Source organism: Tupaia chinensis, unplaced genomic scaffold (genome assembly GCF_000334495.1).
Source record: "Tupaia chinensis unplaced genomic scaffold, TupChi_1.0 Scaffold000048_1, whole genome shotgun sequence".
Taxonomy (NCBI): domain Eukaryota; kingdom Metazoa; phylum Chordata; class Mammalia; order Scandentia; family Tupaiidae; genus Tupaia; species Tupaia belangeri.
This window is the reverse complement of record NW_006159506.1, coordinates 3,994,921-4,017,562: the sequence shown is the minus strand read 5'-3', so window position 1 is coordinate 4,017,562 and position 22,642 is coordinate 3,994,921. Positions and strand designations below refer to the sequence as shown.

The following is a 22,642-nucleotide window of genomic DNA, read 5'->3' as shown; positions in this document are numbered from 1 at the left end:
CATTGAGGCTATTCTTCTTAAGGCTTCCCTAGTATGTTATATTAATAGTTCATTAGAATTCTTCCAAAAAGGAAATTGATATGCATCAAGGTCTAGTGAGTCAGCAGCCCAACCTATATTTCACAGGTCTGAGAGTTTTATCATAGAACAGAGAGTCGTTGAACAACTTCAAGTATAGAGAGTTTTAAGCAAAACAATAGAACTAAAACATGGAGTAAGATAAACAGAGGAATAAAAATAGTCTAATGACAATGTGTACGATAATTTCTTTGACTGGAATAATAGAGGATATTCATGGCGGGAAAATTCATTTTCAGTGTTGCAAAGATATACAGTGATTGAATGTAAAAATTAAGAAAAAAATTAAAAATCATAGATGGGAGGACCAGTAGATGGCATAATGGTTATGTCTCTGGACTCCCACATGGTCAACCATGGTACAAGTCCCAATCTGGCAGTTTCAGACTCATGCTGGATAAATGTGCATGCATGCCCCAAATCCCAAGAGGAGAATGGAGAAGGAATGGTGGTGTGTTCAATCCCTGGGGAGGTAATTTCTCACTTTCTGTCTCTCTGTCTCTCTCTGTCTCTTTGATGAGCCTTCACCAAAAAAGTAAATCCATGCATAAGTTTTTAATAATACACATTTTCTGTGATCTTTTTGAAGACCATTTATATTTCTGCTTTTTTTCATTTCACCCTGGGTTCTACATGTCTAATTCTAAGCTTTCACCATTTATTTTATTTAAAAAATAGAAAAAATAAATCTTCTGAAACTTTAGTATATATTTTGCATTCCCCCCAAAAATTGACAAACTACCCTTAATTTATTTCTCCAGGCCATTGAGCAAAGTTTTCTTCCAATGGATATAATTATAAATGGCCAATCATTGACTTACAGTATGTCCTCTTTTTCTGTCAACCCTCATATTTCCTTAGCTTTACCTACTTTGGCCATGTGTACTTGAATAATCTCAACGAATGGCATTAGAACAAAATTAGGTTGCAAAATGCAGTGCAATACATTCCTTTGGTTTTAATTCCCCATGTGATAATCTCATTTGATTTAGAACTATAGAATCATGGAAAATGGAATGTCCATATTTGTACTCTTTTTCCAGAAATAATTAATTCGACCATATTGACCATCCTTTTGGGACACAAAGTACATTAACATTTAAAACAATCTTTCCGATTTTTCACCTCATTAATCTCCATTTGTTAAACTGCCAGAAATATCACTTGGTAGAGATTTTAGTTTATCACATGTCCTACTGTTCTTACCTCCGTAGAAATTTATTTCATCCTTACTTTTTTCCAGCTACTAGCTGAGGTTAGTTCTGTTGTTCCTCAGTGTGGGTACCAGAATTAGGTCAATTTGGTTGAAAATCAGTCTGTTCTTACTAGTTGTTGACCTAAGGCAACTTGCATAATGTCTCTGAGCCTTAGATATCTCATTGGTAATGTGTGATTGATAATATTTACCTATCTAATAATGTGAACAATGAATCAGTTTAAACATATAAATTACTTAGAGTAGGTCATGGCCCTCAGTAAATAATAAATATTTATGAACGATTTAATTATATCATTATGGTGATCTGTAAAATCATGGCAATATGAGGCTCATTTATTTTTCTTTTCTATATCAATGTACTTTTCTTGTTGCTCTATTATTTTTCCTCATTTTTAGCTAGTGAAATGAGTACAGTGCTGTGAATGAATGAATGAATGAATGAACTGTTCTGTCACTAACAGTTCCCCTGTTTCTTCTGGGCTAGTTCTGGCTAAGGGATAACAATGTTCAGAGAGAAGTCCCAGAAGGATAAGAACGAATGGGGGTGAAAGAAATATTTGAGACGGTAACGACTGAAACTTTTGCATAATTAATAAAAGGCAGAAAACACAGACCAAGAAATTCAGCACATCTCATGGATTAACTTGAGAAAAAATTAAAAAGTAATGAAACCTAAGGAGCATCAGACACAAAATGATAAAAATCAAAAGAAGAGAAAAATATTGAAAGCATCCAGATCAGAAAACATATGAAGGGTCTTCAACAAGTTCATAAAAAACACATATTATTAAAAAAAGTTATGAGTGGATTTCAAAATATTTTTATACTCATACTTTAATTCCATTTTTCCATGAGTGTTTTGAAGTCACCTTGTGTAGTTGATCCTTGTTACTAGTGATAGTTATGTTCTCCTTTCTAAAAAGTTTATTGTTGTTTATTTCTCCATGAGGGAGAGAGAAATACAAAGAGATAAAGAGACAGAGAGATAGCACTCCCAACAGAGTTTTAATGCTGAAAGTCATCTCCAATCCAGATCATGCACACATGTGCACTCAGCATACTCAGGGAGGTCTCTTGGTGAGAGCCCAGGACATTCCCATGTAAGTCAGCATTGGAGAACGTTGCATTTTACCACTGCTCATACCCTGTAGTTCAATTCTATAAAGTCACTGCAGACTTTAAATCAGTTAATATAGAACTATTTCTTTTAGAGGAAGTACAGCCTTTGATTCCTGCAAACCATTGGTACAGCATTTTCACCAAAGGAAATGATATTCATGTCATATAAATGTATCTGTATGTATTTGTCAACACCCTTATAAAACAAACAGGTCTCATCAGCATTAAAAACCAGTTACCCCACAGGCAAGCAAGTAGCATGGTGGTTAAGGCACTGGACTCCCAAATGGCCAACTCCACATTCAAGTCCTGACCCAGCAACCTGAAATACATGCAAGGCATGTGTGTATGCATGCCCAAAATCTCAAGAGGAGAGTGGAGGAGAAAGGATTATGGCATAGTCATCTGCCTGAGGGTGATTTCTTGCTTCCTGTCTCTCTCTCTGTCAAGTTATAAGGGTCCCATGGGGCGGGGGGGAAGAAAAAGAAATTAACAACAAAGAACACAAAAGTGCAAAAAATATTGAAACTATGTAGACCAAAAGAGGCCCCTGATTCACAAGGAGAGCTGGTAAGAAGGAGGAGCATAGCTACTGCTGGTAACCTGCATCTCCTGGTAACCTGCCCATCAGGAAACTGACAGATTTACCACTTTGTGCATGTCCATGAATGACAACAAAAGACCACAATTATTGATTTAAAGATTAAAGATAAGTTTCAACAAGTAGCTAAATCTGCAAATACAGAATCCATGAATGTCTATCATTGACAGGATTTCATATGAGATAAAACTATAAGAATGGCAGCCAGCTTTATGAGTGAGATATGGAAGCCAGAAGACTATGTAATATGTTTAAAGTGCTGCCGTAAAAGAGTTCAAGTTTCAGTTCTACACTTCGCAAAAATATCGTTCAAAATGAAAATAAAATTAAAAACATTTTAACCAGACAATACTAAATGAAGTTCTGTTGTTTGAGGAGAAACGATATGGGTATGGAAAGGATCAGAGATGTGATCAGAAATATGTTAAGTTAGAAATCAGTAACAAGAGGTCTAGAAAAATTCCCCAAATAGTTAAAAATTAAATAGCATACATCTAAAAAAAACCAAAGGGTCAAAAAATGTAAAAAAAAATGTTAACTAAAGCACAATCTATCTAAATTGGTAGAATGCAGCAAAGAAGTACTGAGAAGAACATTTGTAGCTTTACAAGTCTAGATCATGGGTGGAAGGAAATATTAAATCAACAGTTTATCTTGAATATCAAAAAGAAAATCAAAGTAACCTCAAAGTAAGGAGAAAGTTGGTATAAAAAATAATCTGACTCTGTTTTTTATTTGTGACCCTCTACAACTTTCACATCCACTCATCCCTTCATCCCTACCACACAAAGGTAACCAAACTAATAAGAAAACCCAGGTAGTCCTTTCCCTGAGGGCCAGTGGGAAGTTCATCCCATGCAAACGCCTAACGTAAGTGGGAAACTTCACCCATCTCCTAATCACAAAAAGAGTCAAGTCAGTATTCACTCCCTACTCTTTCAAGACATTTCTATATATGAAATGTGAGCTTGTCTTTCCCCAGAAAGCTTCATTATGTGAATAATAAAAATTTCCAAACCCTCTTGGTGTGTGTCTGTGGCATCACTGGTCTCAACATTCAAAGTAAATTCAAGGTGGTTAGTTTATTCCATATGCAAGGTGTTACACAGCAACAGAAAACAATGACAAAGGCAGAAAGTAATTAAATAGAACATAACTAACAGAAAAAATACATATATAAAGTTCTCATCAAGACTGTGAAGATAAGAAAAAAAGAACCAACTTAGTACTTAGCCCTTCTTTTGACTTTGAATGGTAAATTAGGACATGATGAATTTGCAGAGTGGTGGAGAGTTATTACCAAGAGGGTGAAAGGATGAACTCCTTTAAGATCAGAGATAATCTGGGCTGGCCCCATGGGATCCTAGTTAAAGGGAGTCAAATCCCACACAGAGAACCATGGTTCAAATTCTGGCCCTAGCAGCTTATAAAACACGCCCTGCACATGTGCATGTGTAGCCATTTAAAATCGCAACAAGAGGGAGAAATGAAGAAAGAGGACAAGACCACGTCCTATGGACGGTTGCTTTCTCCCTTTCCCTCTTTCTCTCTCCCTGTTTCTGATGAGTGCACACACTTTCTGTCCAATAAATAAACAAAGATAAGGGATAAATCTTCCATGGAGAAAAGGTTCTTTGATTTTCCTTGTTCTTAATGAGTGCTTTACAATGTTAACAGAATTCCATTCTCCACAAACTTTTTGAAGACTCTTGGCACATATTGAGTCAAAATTATTTTAAGTGTATTATACAATGCTTTATATAGGTGATCATATATTTTATATATTTCTCATTATTTTTCTCTGTGATAAAGTGCATGTGCATGTATGTGAGAATAAGAGAGAGAGAAAGAGAGAGGGGGGGAGAGAGAGAGAGAGAGAAGCATCCCCTACATGGTCTGGTCATACCACAATCTCCTTCCTCCAGGCCTCCACCCCACTGAATCCTGGGTATTTGTACATGTTTCCAGCTGACCGGGCCTGGGATTCAAACTGCAGTTGCCATGCAGGATCTGGCTTCTCTTGAACAGCACTGTACCATAGAGCCAACCCAATCATATTTTTTTAATTAGCAGTTTTTAACTGTGTAACGTGTCAAACTCCCTTCCAAAAATGCCCTCTGCCACTGGAACACACTGCTACCAAAGAGCCTTTTGAGAATCACTTACATGACTGTTGAAACTACATACCTCCAGTATTAATCTTTAGGGTTTGGCATAGGATGCATGCACTCACAAGAGAGAGGCAGAGAGAGGGAGAGTGAGAAATCACCCTCCAGGGAGGGATGGCCACCCCACAGTTTCTTTTCCTCCATTCTCCACTAGGGATTTGGGGCATGCACAAAAATGGGCCCAGCATGATTTTTCAAGGCACCACGTCCAGGCCTCGAATTATGGTGGACCATGTGGAAGTTCTACACAACCACCATGCCACCTGCTGGCCCCTGCTCTAAGAATTTTTATGTTGATCACTCTGTCACCTCCTACACTGGCAAGGTCCTTTCTTAGACTGTGTATCTGTGCAGTAGTGACCGTCTATGAGAGCAAGAAAGACTGTCCTGATACTGTAAAAAAATGTTTTGAGCACCGCAGCTTAACCCTAAGTACTTCTTCTAAACACTACCAAAGGGTAAGTTGCATCCAAATCATCTGGAACAATTATTTCAAACAGATTCCTATTGCACCCCAAACCACACCAATCAGAAACCACACCTTCTCACACATACCAGGTGGTTTTAATACTCAAAAAATGTTAGAAATACTGACGTAAAGCACAATTCACCCATGAAGAAGGAAATCCCCACTAGAAAAAGAATCCTGTTGCCCACATTATGAATTTGGGTGTTACACTCTATCCTTTAATAACTATTGTATTTAAATAATGTAATATCTTTGAATTTCAGATGTAAAAAGAGCCTTAGAGAGGACCCAATTTTGCCCTGTATGCAAATATGAAAATCAAGGCCCAGATTGCTTTCACATTTGGCCAAGGTCATAGGAAACTGGTAAGAGCTTTGGGTCCCACAACTAATTGTTCTTAACATTTAGAGGTAGGGGCTTCATCCCATAGATCATGGCTCCATTTGCAAACAAAAGTGTTGACTCCCAGCAACCACAACTAGGATATTTGCTGCTGCAACTAAAGAAAATGAAACCAAAAAAAAAAAAAAAAGGAAAGAAAGAAAAAGAAAGAAAGAAATTGAAACCAAGCAAAACCTGAAATAATGAAAAAACTGAAAAATAAAATATCTCTCTATGCTGCGACAGGCAGCCAAGTATTGCTGGAAATCATATGGCCATCACAAAAGAGCTTATGGCGGCCTAAAGGGAGGGCATCATTCTCTTCTCTTTCTGAACTTCTCTGGTAATGTAACCTTGTGTATTAATGCACCAAACTCTTACTTAATAGGGCACATGCAGAGCCTTAACCCGTGGGTTGCCGTATTCGTGTATTCATTTTCAATCTTTCCACCGAAGGAATGTGTGGGAGATGGCTGTTAGAGTCATTTTTGCTTCGCCTGGGGGCTAATTACTCTATTTGGTTCATTTCGAAAATATGATGTTACATCCAAAGGCGAAAAATTGATGGAGGCTTGTTTGAGGTTTGCTTATGTGATTTTGTACAGATTAAATTAGTTAATCAGAAATTATGCTAGATAAAATAGATCTGTTGGTTCTAAATCTACAGTAGAAAATTGCTTTTTAAAAAATAATTTGAACGGCATGCTGTTTAAATATATTTTCGTCCATTCTCTCAAATGTGAGACTTGAGTTTTAGTGACTCTAGAGGAAAACTATGAGGAATTTTGAAAGAATTCACAGATAGAGAGATCGAAAAGTGGATTCATGTGATGAGACCTATAACAGAGCCACAGTATGGAACTCCCAAAAATATGGGATGAATGGAACTCCTAGGAATGAGATAAATGATAAGGAGCACCTAGGAATTCTGTGTGACACAACAAGGAGATTGACAACCTCCCAACTTCAACTTGTCATCTAAAATGTGGGGATCATCATGCCTATCACCCATGGTTTTCCACAAAAATTAATTGACTAACTTGAAAATTACTGTTCAATGTCTAGCACATGATAGGTACTTGATATATTTAAGTTCAAGTAAATTCAATATAGTAGGTCTTTGGGAAAATCATGGCATATTTTTCTGTTTTTCTTTGCAGAAATATATCATAGGATCAGCAGATGGTGTCATGGTTTTGTCGCTTGACTCCTACGTAGTTGACCATGGTTCGAGTCCTGGACTCAGTGGCTTGAAACTCACACTGAGTGCATGTGTGTGTGTGTGTGTGTGTGTGTGTGCACCCAAAATCCTGAGAGAAGAATGAAGGAATAGGGATTGTGGCATGGTCAACCCCCCCCCCCCAGGGGATGGATGTCTTGCTTTTTGTCTCTCTAGTAAGCACATGAACCCTATAGCAAAAATCTCTAAAAAAAAAAAAAAAAAATGTATCTTGACTTTCCTGACAACCCAATATAAATATCTATTATCTATCTAGTCACTTATCATAGTGGGAAATAATGATTCGCTAGAATTTGAGAAGCTGACACACCATGGCACTGTTTACTGTAGGTGCCCTGAAAAAAATGTGCTCATACATTATTTTCTGTATTCTCAAAAACTAAGAATAGAGCACTTAGAGAAGGCCCAAGGCAAATGCCTTTTAAAAGTTAAGTAATCGGGACTAGCAGTTAGCATAATGGCTATGTTGCTGGACTCCCACATAGTAGCCCGTGGTTCGTGTCCTGGACCCGGTAGCTTAAAACTCACGCCGGGCACATGTACGCGCATGCCCAAGATCCTGAGAGGAGAATGGAGGAGACGGGATTGCGGCATGGCCATCCCCCCTGGGGGATGATTTCTCACTTTCTGTCTCTCTGTCTCTGTCTGTCTGGCGAGTGCACGCATCCTATAGCAAAAACCTCTCCAAAAAAAGAAAAAAAAAAGTTAAGTAACCAAAACAGAGTAAAGGAGTGATGAAAAATAATCATGAAAAAGATAAATTTCTATTCTTTTTTTTAAAAGTTTTTTGCCATAGGGTATGTGAGCTCACAGGAGAGAGACAGAGGGGGAAAATGAGAAGTCACTCAAGGAGGATCACCACACTACAATCCCTTTTTCTCCATTCTTCTCCCAAGATTTTGGGCATGCACACATATATACCTGACATGAATCTCAAGCTGCTGGGTTCAGGGCTTGAACTACAGTCAGTTATGTGGGAGTCCAGCACTTTAAACACCATGCCACCCACTGAACTCAGTAAATTTTTACTCTAATAAACAACATAAAAAGTTATTTCTTTTCATACTTGTTTTCAAAAAAATTGTGATTTACTTTCTTCTAAGTGTCATTTCTAACTAGAATTGAGTTGGATTTTGCAAAATAATAATGACAAGGAGGAGGATGTGAGGCCTATGTTATTAACTTCTATTCCTATGAAAATTGTAATGAAGTAGAATTCAATGCCTTTCTTACAATATTCTTCAAAATCAATGGATGAAGGGGTGGACTTATATTTAATTGACTAAACATATGTTGAAGTGGACATTTATACATATGATAATATAATTGTTTTTGTCCTTTTCCTTAGTAACTAATTTATTTCATAGGAAATCTATACCATTTCTTCATATGGAAAAAAATACAAAAAAAGAAGTTGTCATGGAAATGACCCAATATTAAGTGATCTTAATTGGATATTGTAGGCTGCTCTTACTGCTAAATGGAAAAAATAATTCAAATAAAAACTAAATGAAAATTATTTTTTTAAATAATGTTTTTTCTCATCATGACATAAAATTTCTCAACAATTTTTCAGAAGCTACTGATTTCTGTTGGGCACTGTTTGTCATTGCCCTAATTATCTCTGGCTTATATTACATCCCTGATCCTGTCATCAAATCACTGAGTGACCTAGGGAGAGTTTCTAGCAAATACCTCAGTTTCTCTGTTTACAAAATGAGGGTCATAATCTTTGATGCTGTTGTACTTCACTGAGGTATTTCAAAGATTAATGAGTTGCAAAAGCTGTGAGCTGCTCTGATCAAAGGCACTGTATAACTACAAAGAGTTGTTATTATTTACCAATAGTTCCTTTTTATTGTACCACTAATGAACATTGTGGTCAGTAATACATTATTGGAGAAAAAAATAGGAAATGAATGTTACTAATACTGTTTCACTCCATATTCAGATATAATTCTTGTGAATATTAATTGGTGTTATGTGGCATATTGAAAATGGAATGTCCTGTAGTATAGAAATCTTTGTAAACATACTTGACATCCTGAGTTTAGAGAATTAAACACACTGACAGATTTCCTTGGATTTGTGCAGATTCTACATTGCCACGGTCTTGGTAACAAGGATGCTATATCAAAATATTCTCATTAGGAATGTTTTCACAAATAATTCCTTTTACATTTTAATGATCCTTAAGCAATTTGACTAAGAATGTCCCTGACTACATACACACCACACACACACACACACACACACACACACACACACACATAAAACATAAAATTTCACCTCACTTTTCTTTGGAAATACTAGTAACCCAAATTTTTATTTAGAGAAGCTGAATCAAATTGTTGGTTTTACTGGAATTTTTTAATCACAAATATAAATTTATTGTCTGTTTCTTCTTGAACTATGTTCCATTATACCATTATATACCCTGACACATTGAACACTCAAGATGAGCAATCTAAGCAGAACCATGGTACATATTCAGTTCACGTTTGAAAAAATTTCACCTTCTCCAAATTGATAAATGGTACAGAATCATTATGGTACAAATCCAGTTTCAAATGATTGAAGAAAACTTTATAAATATTAGCACTGAAATAAGCAATTTTATTTTACTTTGTCCTTCCTAAAAGTGCATGTCAAAATTTTCTTCCAGGAATAGTAAGAAGCACTTTGGGTCTCTGATAGCAAGAAGGAATGCAACTTCTCGGGGTCTTGGCAGTCCACCTGTCTCTGAGCAGTGTTCTTTCTCAGCCTCAGGCCTCTTTTCTATCCAAAGCCCTATTCTAAAATAAACAAAGCACTCAGCTACTAGAAGCACTTCAGCTGAAACATTTGTGAAACAAGTACATTCTTCAGTACTCAGGGTAAATGAATTTTTCATGAGCTAAGATGTAGGTAGAAAAGTTTTCATGAAAATCTAGTGCTTTTTAAGAAATGGTGCTAGGGATTGAATTGTGTTCCCCTCAAATGCATATGCTGAAGCCCTAACTCCCAATGAGATGAGATCTGAAAATGGGTTTTTTGGGAAGTAATTATGGTTTAATGAGGTCATGGGGGGGGGGGCTTATGCCTTTATAGAAAGAGACAACCAATAGATTTCTCTCTCTCCACACGATGTGAGGACATAGTGAGAAGGCAGTTATCTACAAGATAGAAAGATGGCCCTCACCAGAAACCAACCATGCTTGCCACCATGATCTTGGACTTCCAGCCTCAAGACTACTAGCTAAGCACCCCAGTCTATTGCATTTTGTATGGCAGCCTGGGTTGATACAAAACCAGCACCAACAATGCCATAATAACAATACAGAGACCAGTGGTTCACTTCATTTAGTTTTCACGTGTGAAAGTTATAAGTAGATTTATTACCTTGCAATGACATAAGTATGAAGATGAATGGTTCACATTTTTTTTGCATTTATTCCTTCATCTAGTGTGTTATGTGTCAAATACTTATTTAATAAATACTTAAATAGCCATGATTGAACTTCAGGTAGGTTGATGGGTGGGAAGACACAGAAAAGAGATGCTCAAGAGTACCTAACTTCAAGGAGTTCAAAGCTTGAAAAACAGATAGGGCTATTAGACAAACCAAAGCAAGATTTTTTTTTTTAAGTAGAATGATGTATGTGAGGTAGGAACTCAATCGTAGGTAAGTTGATGATGTTAGTAAATTTTTAATTCATGTTTTCAAATATAAATACAAATCTCTACATTTGTATTTCAAATGCTGTGGAGGAGTAAGTTCAGCTTACTGGCAAAATAGGAGATCTCAAAGAACATTTATGTAATGATATCTGTTATAGTTGATCTTTAAGCAACAAGAAGTCTATATTGACTAGGGATGTTTCACTTATAAGTGAAGAAACCTAGCTTACATCATATTAAGTAACAAAGTAGTGTTGTATGATGTATTCTAGTGTAATGTGTTAGCACACAATAGACTTTCAAATAATATTTGTTAAATGAATGAATGAATTAGGGAAACTTATCATCTCATATATCTGAAATGCCCAGGGAAAGTTTAGGTTCAAATATAGCTCAACCCAGAGATCCAGATGATGTCATCGGGCACCAGATTGTCTCTTATTTTCAGGTCTGCTTGCATCTGAATTAGGCTTCTTTTCTGTAGGTTCTCTCTGTGTGGTAGCTGCTAGCCTCTTGAAAGAAAATACATGTTTCTATTTTTTAAATTTACATTTAATTGTCATACACTTTTATGGCATATAATATGGTTTTTCAAAGCATGCATTCAGTGTGTGATAATCAAATCAAGGATATTGCTCTATTCTTCATTTGCAACAAAGAACCTTACATTCCTGTGTGTTAAATACTTTTTTGTTGAGCCCTTCCCTCCTACTCTTTATTTTTCATCCCCCCGCCCCCAGTCTGGGATATCTATGCTTGTTTCACTACTGTATGTCTTTGGGTCTTTCAGATTCTGTCATAAAGTGCAGACATATGGCATGAATTGGGCTGGGACATACTGTGTTTGTCTTTTATAGCCTGGCTTATTTCACTTGCCATTAAATCTTCTAGAATCATCCACTTTGTATCAAGTGACAGAGTCTTGCTGTTCTTTATGACTGAACGGTAGTCCATTGTGTATATGTGTTACATTTTTTTTAATCTTGTCATAAGTTGTTGGGCACTTAGATTGATTCCAAGTCTTAGCAATTGTGAATAATGCTGCAGTAGTCATGGACGTGCAAGTCAGAAAGACAGTGTTCTTCTGTCCGTTGGTAAATACCAAGAAGTAGGATTACCGGGTTGTTTGGTAATCCTCTCTGTAAATTTTAGAGGGACCTCCATATAGTTTTCCACAGTGGCTGTGCTTACTTACCAGCACAGTGCAGCAGAGTTCCTTTTTCACCAGAGGCTTCTGGCACTTGCCATTCTTACCTTTCGCTTATAGTCATTCTGACTGGCATTAAGTAATACCTCATTGAGGCTTTGATTTGCATTTCTTTTATGATAAGAGACAATGAACATTTTTTTCCATATGCTTGATGGCCTTTCATGTGTCTTCTTTGGAGAGTTGTCTCTGTAGCTCATTTTCCCATTTTTTAATTGAATTATTTGTTTTTCTGTGGTTGAACTCCTTGAGTTCCCTGTATATTCTGGTCAATCCAAAATATGATGTATAGTCTGCAAATATTTTCTCCCACTCTGTAGGTTATCTCTTCACACTATTTATTGTTTCCTTTGTATTGCAGAAGCCTTTTAGCTTGATATAATCCTGTCTGTTTATTTTGGGGATAGTTGTCTACATTTTTATGATCTTGTTTTAGAAATCCATTCTAGGCCAGCCAGGTGATGTGGTGGTGAAGGCAGCTGTATCCCACATGGCTTATTGCCTGTTTTAAGACCCAGTGACTTGGAAAATATGCTGGGCATGTATGCATGCAAGCCCAAAATCCCAAGAGGGGAATGGAGAAGAAAGTATTACCATATGTCCAAATCACTCCAAAGATTACTCTTTTTTTGGCCTAAAGCAAAAATAAATAAAAATAAAAGTCTCCAATGTCTTCAAGAATTAATCCCCATGCTTTCTATTAGTAATTTTATAATTTGAAGTTTTACATTAAATTTTTAATCCATTTTGAGTTGTTTTTTGTTAATGGTGGAAAATAGAGGTCCAGTTACATTTTTCTGCAGATGGCTATCCAGTTCTCCCAGCACCATTTGTTGAAAGACTCTTTTCTCCGTTGCATTGTCAAGTGTTCATTGTCAAAAATCAATTGGCTGGCCACCAGTGGATACTTAACGATTATGTCTCTGGACTCCCACATAGTTTACCACAGTTTGAGTCCTGGACATATATGTGCATGTATGCCCAAAATCTCAAGAGGAGAATGGAGGAGAAGGGATTGTGGTGTGGGGGGTGATTTTTCACTTTCTGTCTCTCTGTCTGTCCAGTGAACTCACATGACCTATAGCAAAAATCTCCCTTATTTAAAAAAAAAAAAAAAGAACAAAACAAAAACCAATTGGCTGTATATATGTTTGGGGGTTTATGTCTCGATTTTCTGTTCTGTTCAATTGGTCCATGAGTCTGTTATGTGCCAATACCATACTCTTTTGATTATTATAGTTTTGAATCTATTTTGAGATTTGGTAATCCCCCCTACTTTATTTACATAGTACTACTATGGCCATACAGGACCTTTTATGATTCCAGAAAAAATTTACAATTTTTTTTCTATTTCTGTGAAGAATGTCTCTATTAGTTTTATTGGATTTGCTTTGAATTAGTAAATAATTTGGGTAGAATTTATTTTCTTAAGGTTTTTGCCATAGGATATGTATGCTCACCATAGAGACAGAGAAAGACAGTGAGGAGAAAAGTGAAAAATCACTGCTCCTCCCACCAGGTAAGGGGGAAGATGGCCACACCAAAATCCCTTCTCTTCCACTCTTTTCCTGAGATTTTGTGTGCACACATATGCATCCAGCATGATTTTCAAGCCTCCAGGTCTGGGACTTGAACTGCACTCAGTCATGTGGGAGTCCAATACCCTAACCATCATGCCACTTATTGCCCTGTAGAGTCGACATTTTAATTATATTGGTTCTTCTGGTCCAAGAAAAATGGATAGCTTTCTTTTATTTATTTATTTTATTTTTTTTGCATTTCAAATGGGAAGGAGAAAAATGTTTCTCTTAGAGGTGCTTATAAAACGTGACTTGTCACTAAGCAAATAAATCATTGTAACTGATTCTCAGAGCAAAACCAAGTCATTCAAATGTGCTTTTCAATCTAGATGGTACCCTGATTCTCCTTAGATTCTGGCTGGCTTAGAGAAGAATGCCTCTATTTGAATATCTCCTTAACATTCTGGAAAGTTCAAAAAGTATGCCAAGCAGTAGATGATGAGGAATTTTAAAATAAGTAAATAAAATAACAAACATTGCACCAGCAAATAGTGTAACGGTTATGTTGATGAATTCCCATGTAGCTGACCATGGTTCAAATTCCCAGTGGCTTAAAACTCACACCTGGTCTGTGTTCATGTGTGTGTGTGTGTGTGTGTGTGTGTGTGTGTGTGAGAGAGAGAGAGAGAGAGACCAAAATCCCAAGAGAAGAATGAAGAGGAGATTGCAGCATGCCCATCCCTCCTGGGACGTGACTTGCCGCTTTCTGTCTCTGTTTCTCTCTGCTTCTCTAGGAAGTGCACGTGCCCTATAGCAAAAATCTCTCAGAAGAAAGAGAAAAAAGGAAAGAAGAAAGGAAAGGGAGAAAGAGAAAGAAAGAGAAAGAAAGAAAGGAAGAAAGAAAGAAAGAAAGAAAGAAAGAAAGAAAGAAAGAAAGAAAGAGGGAGGGAGGAACAAAGAAGGAAGGGAAGGAGGAAGGAAGGAAGGAAGGAAGGAAGGAAGGAAGGAAGGAAGGAAGGAAGGAAGGAAGGAAGGAAGGAAGGAAGAAAAAGAGAAAGAAAAAGCTAAATGTGGAAAAATATGAGCACCGTAAGTTAGACTGCAAAATTACCTTGTGTACTGGGGTCAGGTAATGTCATGGTGGTTACGCAACCAGACCCACAGGGAAAGATCCTGAGTTAGGATCCAGAACATCCCTGAACACATCAAACGCATGTGTGTTCTTGTGATCTGGACTGACTGAGAAGATCGTGGCATGAAGACTCTGTTGCAGGTGCCGGTCTTTCTCTCTCTCTCATGGAATAAATAAATACACTTTTAAGTCTTGTATAGACTTAACCAAGTGTTAAAAGGTTCAGCTAAAATTTTCAAGATTCCAAGGTCAGCAGGTGGTGTTGTGGTTAATGGGCTCGACTCCCACATGGCCAACCACCTTTTGAGCCTTGGACCTAGTGACTTGCTTTCTCACTCTCCGTCTCTCTCTCTCTCTGCTCTGATGAGCACACATGCCTGACAGCAAACTTAATAAAACAGAGAAGTAAGTTAAAAATTATTTTAATTTTTAAAAATTTCAGGGTTCTGTAAAGCTTTTCACTTGTAAAATAATAGTTGCACTTTGTAGTACTGTTTTTCTCATCTCTAACGATATGGCATGTTTGGCGCCTACCTCAGAAAAGACACAGAGCATGATGGAGACAGTGTCCTAATTTTCCTCAAATGAAGATGTGGAAAAGCATTCTTGCTTTTTATTTCTTATCATGAAATAATGTTTGTGCTCTTGTTCTTTTTCTCTTTTTTATTGAATCGTTTTATTCAATACTTTTTAACTTCTCTGTCAATGTATATTTAATGTAATGGTTAAGGGATAATACGTGAGCTATTATGCTAAAGTAAAACACAGCAGCTTAGCTCATGTAGATGTCTCAAGAGATTTCTTTTTTAATCTAATATTTTTCTCTAAAAAAGTTCTCTATACGAACCACAGAGTAGACTTTAACTTTCTGGCTTATAGAAAATATATTGATTAATCTGCCAAAGTATCATGAAATCTATCTTTAATTGGTGGATTTTTTATGAGTTTTGCATTTTTTCCCTCATATTTAAGGATAAGATTTCAGACTTGGCTTTCACTTGCTTCACAACACTAGATTTTATTCATGGCTATTGTCAACGTTCAGGCAGTTATAACAAATTTAGAAAAGTAGGGCCAATTGCCAATACACACTGCCTTGTGTTTTCTAAATGTTTTCCTGAAGTATGCTTTGTTACAGCTAGCATGCTTAAGCCACGACTGTAGTCTTATTTTTACAGAAAAAGAATTTGAGGAACCAATAGCTAGCATAATGATTACATTGCTGGACTTCCATATAGTCAACTGCAGTTCGAGTCCCAGACCCAGTGGCTTAAAACTCACACCGGGCACATGTATGTGTATGCCCAAGATCCTGACAGGAGGTTGGAGGAGAAGGGATTGTGGTGTGGCCATCCCCTCTTGGGATGGGGGGGTGGGGGTGATTTCTCTCTTTCTATCTCTCTGTCTCTCCAGTGAGTGTATGCACCCTATAGCAAAAATCTCTCTCAAAAAAAGAAAAAGAACATAAAACATACTACACATGAGTCATCAAAAACAAAACAAAACAAAGGCTGGACCCATAGCCTAGTGGTGAAAGGAGCAAGATCCCATATGGCTGACACAGGTTTGAATCTTACTCCCACAGCTTGTAAAACACTCCAGACACACAAAATCCCAACATGTAAAGAAATGGAGAAGAAGGGATTGCTGTGTGATCATAGACAATTGGATGTTACTTTTTTCCTCCTCTCTCTCTCTTTCTCTCTGTCTCTCATTTCTCTGTGTCCTCTAGTGAGTGCATGTGCCCTCTGGCAGTTTAAATTAAAAAGGAAAAAATTCTTAAAGCATGGTTTCCTAATTGAATAAGCTAAAAGTATGGATTGTTTACAATTAAAATTCAGAGGAAAACCTAGTTATCTGCAACTGATTAGGAACAGGTATGCAGAATACAGTAAATAATCTGAAATGTTCAGGAAAACACATTCTTCTGGTAGCTAAAGTGTAACATGAAATCATTTTACATTTAATGCAGTATTTATTTGAAAAACAATGTATTATTGTTTCTCCAAATTTCTTCCAGGACCAAATTTGTAAAAAAGCATGCATGTCATTGATGAGTTTTATTCTTTACTGGCTAATTCTCAGACCTAGGTCATTTTGTAATATCTTTCTTACAAACTTTCCATAGTCTATGAGATACAAACAGTCAACAGAAATAGTTCTAAAGTAGCTTTATGTACTTAGGAGACTAAACTGGCCTACAAAAATAAACATAACATCCATTTGCGTCAACCTGGAGATGTGGTCCTTTTGCCTGATTCCAAGAGCACTTCCTTCCTACTTCCCTTCTAATCCATCCCTGCTCTTGGTTTGGTTCCTCCTGATCTCATCATGCTCTGAGATGCCTGCTGCCTCAATTGCCTTTAACCAGAAACACTGGCTAAAGCACCTTTCCAGGATGGTTACTGTACCCACCTGGGCCACGTGGACTATTCGTGTGGACTGAAAGAGGTCCGCTTAGCGACCAGATGTCATGGCTCACAGATCCTCCTTTCATCATGAGGCTTCAGCCAATTGTGAAGCTCTCCTTCATGCACTTCTGGAAGTCCATGGGAGCACGGGGAGACTGACATCAGCCCACACGCTCATCTTGGCTCACGTTCCCTATAGCTTCAGATGTCATATATCACCGCTGACCTCACCATCACCCCTGCTAACTGAAGGACTGATAGCATCTAAGCATCAGCATCATGGACTCCAGAGGGGATTTTGTCATCAGTTCCACACCTGGTCTTTGGGAAGTAAGTGATGCACAGTTTTGTCAGGCTCTGTAATACTCTCCACCCCAACATACACATACACTCTCGTGTGCATGCACACACACAAACACACAAGTCCTCACAAGCATCCACACACTCATATAACTATATAGACAGACACATTCCATCACACGCTCACATACACATGACCATATACACATGCATGCATGCTTTCACACACACACAGACTCAAATACGCACAGGCATCCACACGCAAACTATGTATGTAGACCCACGCACACACATCTCTGAGCACATACATGCACATGGCCACACACAGTACTTTTGAAACATGAGAAGGTAAATGCTTCATCTGTCTGTGTCCTACAAAGAGGCTTCAAAGAGTTTGTAGAAAATGCATATTATGTAGAAAGTATACTTGGATTTTTTTTTTCTTTTGCAACAAAATAAACTCATACTTTAATTTCACTTCGTAGCAAGTTTTTGGAAATCCCCTGTACTCTCTCTGGAGAGGGTTAAAAAGGTGTCCCAGCGGGTATGCTCAGGGACTTGTGTTTACTAAGTATTCGTTCACTATGCATACTGAAGTTTTTTCCTTGTTTCTTTTTTTCTCCAAAGGACACATCCAACTGTCAGGATCTCCAGGTCTGGTGTGTTCTCAGTCATCTTTTTACCTGACAATTCCCAGCCAAGTCCCCCTAGTAACATTAGTGAAGGGTCACATCTCTATTTGCAACCTGAGTTCTTTCATAACTCCATGTCCACCACAATAAGTACCTGTTTTGTTAGAACAAGAAACCATCACCCTAGTCACCATATAAATCAGTACTTAGAGATAAATAACTTAAGAGGGATGACTTCTCCTCCCAAAAAACAGTCATCCACATAGTAATACAATGTTTGTGCAAACAAATCCAGGTAGTTTCTTAATTTTATCAAAGTGTTTTTATACTAGTTTCATGTTTTGTTATAGATGCTTCATCATATGCTAAAAATGAACATTCCCACACAAAATAAAACCAGAAGTGAACTTGAATTCTGCAAGGACCAGAATGGATATTGATAAGAAGTATAACTCCTGCCTGGCAAAATATTTATGAAAAATAAAAAGGAAGTCTCCATGAAGCCCTCAATGGTGTATTCTAGGAAAAGTTTGCTGATAGACAAAATCAGTAACTAATGTTCAGGACTGACAAGTTCAGCTTGTCATATAAAAAAAAAAAAGAAGATAGAGAGATTATCTTACATTTACTGATCTACTTTTAAAGCTTACCTGTTGTAATGGAGAACTCCCAAGCAGAATTACATCCTTCTGAGCATGGCATTCAAACTCCTCAGGGTAAGACTGGATTACTTCATCAAGCCCTTTGTGAATTTCACAATTTATGGGCATTTCAGAATCCACAGCCTCCTCCATGATTCTCTCACCTGTTTATCCCAAGATCACATGAAATTCTACTTGCCTTTGTCACTTAAATGTTGGCTAATCACACAGAAAACTAACCACATTTTTTTTTCCTATATGGGATAAAGTTTGGTTTTTCATAATCCACAATTTAGCAAATTATTTTCTGTTTAATGTACCAGGAAATGATTGGATCCCAGAAGTTTTAAGATTTTAAAAAACAACAACAACATAAATCTTTGCTCATCTCATAATATTTATAAAGTATACAAAGTACAGTTATACATTAAAGCCTTTTCCCACCAAACAAATCTCTACTGAAGTGTGGATATGGTGCTTTTTCTGTGAGTACATATTTTTTTTACTTCATCCTACTCTTTTTTTGCTATGCTGCTGAAACTAGTGTGGGTGGTAAAAAGGTTTAGGAGAAACTCTTTGGTTCATTTTCCTGAGTTAGAATCCCTGAGAACATTTTTACACACAGAGGCACTTTATCTGGGCTGCCTTGTTTATTTGCATAGAAATGTCAGCACTTATATAAATGGTATGTGTGCTTTACTTGTCTCTCCATCATCTGAGAACAGTATCATCTACAAAATGTGTCTGTTCATCTAGCCAGATGCTTGCTGTAAATATAAAATAATCCTCCTACTTCCAGTCTCAAAAAAAAAAAAGTGCTGGAAAATAACAAGGAATTTCCCATGTCTCCAACCCTAGAATTTAACAAGAACTAATGAAAGAGAACTTCTTTTGCAGATAGGAATAAGGTGCGGGAACTGAGAAGAGAAGTGGGCTATTTGCTCAGAAGATCACTGGCTTTCATCTCTGTTTGCCATGACTTTGCACAAATCTAGACTTTTCAGGTTTCCGCAATATCTTTCTGGATAAAATGGTTGATAAATTACATGACTATGCTATCAAGCCTCTGAGATGTTTACATGTCTGCAAATTATCATAGGCACCTATTAGGTGCTTCCTGTAAATATGTAAGAGTTGGATGATTTCAAAAGATTCAAGGGGAAAGAGATGTCGGAATGGAAAGGAACTAGATTAAAAGTGCACTACTCAACGTCTAACACGAAAAGGGATGTGTGTGCTGACTCACAAATTAGATTATGCACCTAGAGACCTGAGTTAAGCATGACCATTTGTGATGGTTAATTTTATGTGTCAGCTTGACCCAGTGGTTTAGTGAAGCATCAGTGTAGATGTTACTGTGAAGGTCCATTTTAGATGTGAGTAATATTTAAACCAGTAGATTGACTAAAGAAGATTACTCTTCATAATGGGCCTCATCCAATTAGTTGAAGGCTTTAAAAGTAAAGTCTAAGGTTTCCCCAAGAAGAAGGGATTCTGTCTTGAGATCCCAACACAGAACTCCAGGTTGAGTTTCCAGCCTATTGGCCTGCCCTATAGATTTGACTGCAACACTGGCCAGCCATGGTGGCACAACATTGGCACACAGCTCTGTGAAGCTGGAACCATATGGAAGATCAGGGTTTGGTTCCCAGGTCAACGTGTACACACCTGGTACACATGCATGTGTCCATGATCTTTCTGGGCTTAGGGAAGGATTGCCGCATGGCACCTTGTGGAGGATGCTTATCTTTTTCTCCATCCCTCTGTCTCTCTGCCTCATGAAATAAATAAATAATCTTTAAAAAGAAAAAAATAAAAGATTTCACTATCAGATTACTGTCCTGTAGTTAGATTATTTAAGAAACTGGTCAATGCAATGTGTGTGGGAGGGGGGAAAGAATGGAAGACAACTGTAGACACCAGAGATAGTATAAGAAGAGGGTGGGAAAATACAGAGGGTCAGAAATAGGGGTTAAAAAAATACTAGAAACTAGAAATGGAAAATCTTTTATAATAACATGCATGATTAAGTCAGTATGCAGTGTATTCTGGATGGGAAATCACATTTTGTATGCTGTGATGATGCTTAGGGAATAAATGTAAATTAAGTTAAAAAAAGAAAAGTTTCAGAAAAACAACTGTTTTTCGTGAAATTAAAAAAATGCATTAAAAATATCTATTCAATGACTGCAATAAGATATATAGGTGCTACTTTATAGGATGTTCATTCTACTCATTGAGGCTTATGCCTAAAGTTCGACTTGTGTTCATGGAAATGTACAGCTGTACTTTCTATGAAAATATTTATATCAATTAAGATCTTTAGTGACTCAATAAAATGTGGGGTGAAAACAGTATAGAAAGCAAACATGGATACCAGAGACAGTGTGGGAGGAGAGTGGGAGATGACAGAGGGTAATAGGTAAGGAACCAAGGATGAGGAACAAAAGCAAAACATACAGAAAACAAGAAATTAAAAATCATTTGTTGATGATAACATGTATGTTGATGTGCTTGATTGAGCCAATATACAGTGTAGTATGGATGGAAAATCTCATTTTGTATGCTATAATGATGTACAGTGAACGAATATAAGTAAATAAATTTAAATTTAAAATAAATAACCAAATAATATTAAAAAAAAAAAAAGATTGCTGTGCTGTGGAATTTGGACTCAAGACTACAATGTCAACTTCTGCTTGCATTTCACATCATTTTGCCTGATTCTCCAGCCTGCCAACCTGCCCTAAGGATTTCAGATTAACCCATTCCCACTATCATGTGAGTAAATTTCCTAAAATAAATCTATTTATGCCATCTTGTGCTTCATAACTACATTTCAGTCCATGACAGACTATCTATACAACAAGTGGTCCCATAAGACTGTAAGGGACTGAAAAATCCCTGCCTCTTTGTGAGGCCATAGCCAACCAACATCATAGCACAATGTACCTGTCTGGAGTGATGCGGGTGTAAACATACCTCCTGCTCTGTCATTCGTATAAAATCACAGCACATACAATCACATACAGTACATGAAAGGTGGTATTGATTGCAAATGACTACAAAACTGGTTTACAGGGACCAGCAGTTGGCGTAATGGCTATGTCACTGGATTCCCATATAGTCGAACGCAGTTCGAGTCCTGGACTCAGTGGCTTAAACTCACATCAGGTGCATGTGCGTGCATGCCCAAGAACCCGAGGGGAGAATGGAGGAAAAGGGATTGCAGTGTGACCATCCCCCCTGGGGCGGGGGGCGGGGGGTGATTTAAAAAAAAAAAAAAAAAAGACTGGTTTACGTATAAACTATACCATACTTTTTAATTATCTGTTTTAATTGTCAGAGGGTGTATGTGCCCACCAGCGAGAGATAGAAAAGAATCCTCAATGGAATATGGTCCCGCCACTGTCCCTCTTCCTCCTTTTCTCCATCCTGTCACGATTTTGAACACGTACACATACACACCTGGTATGTCCTTCCAGCTGCCAAGGCCGAGACTCAAACCAGCGTTGGTCATGTTGGATCTGAATTCCTTAACTGCTGAGCTACAGGGCAGGTGATTATTTTTATCATTATTTGAGTATATATTTCTCCTTATAAATGTCTGATGTGAACCAGTATCGGTGTTACGCCAATAGCAGCCTCTTATATCTTGTGCTTGCTGTGTCTCTTGACTGCATCATTTTCTCTGGCATTCTATTTAATTACATTGCTTTGCTGATCATAGCCCCTCCAGTAGAACAAGATGGGGAAGTAGGGGGCCGATAGGTGGTGTGGTGGTTAAGGCACTGGACTCCCACATGGCCAACCTGGTGGCTTGCTTTCTCCCTTTCTCTCTCTCTCTCTCTCTCTCTCTCTCTC

At 37.5% G+C, this 22,642-nt stretch overlaps 1 protein-coding gene across 1 annotated transcript in view; it reads right to left on the bottom strand.

Annotated features, from left to right (window-relative positions):
* Positions 1-22,642, bottom strand: part of LOC102470636 (uncharacterized) — a 291,660-nt gene that overhangs the window by 239,690 nt on the left and 29,328 nt on the right. Inside the window, exon 6 of the mRNA XM_006141250.2 lies at positions 18,788-18,942. Within this exon, the coding sequence (XP_006141312.2) occupies positions 18,788-18,942 (155 nt within the window). The remainder of the gene's footprint in view (positions 1-18,787; positions 18,943-22,642) is intronic.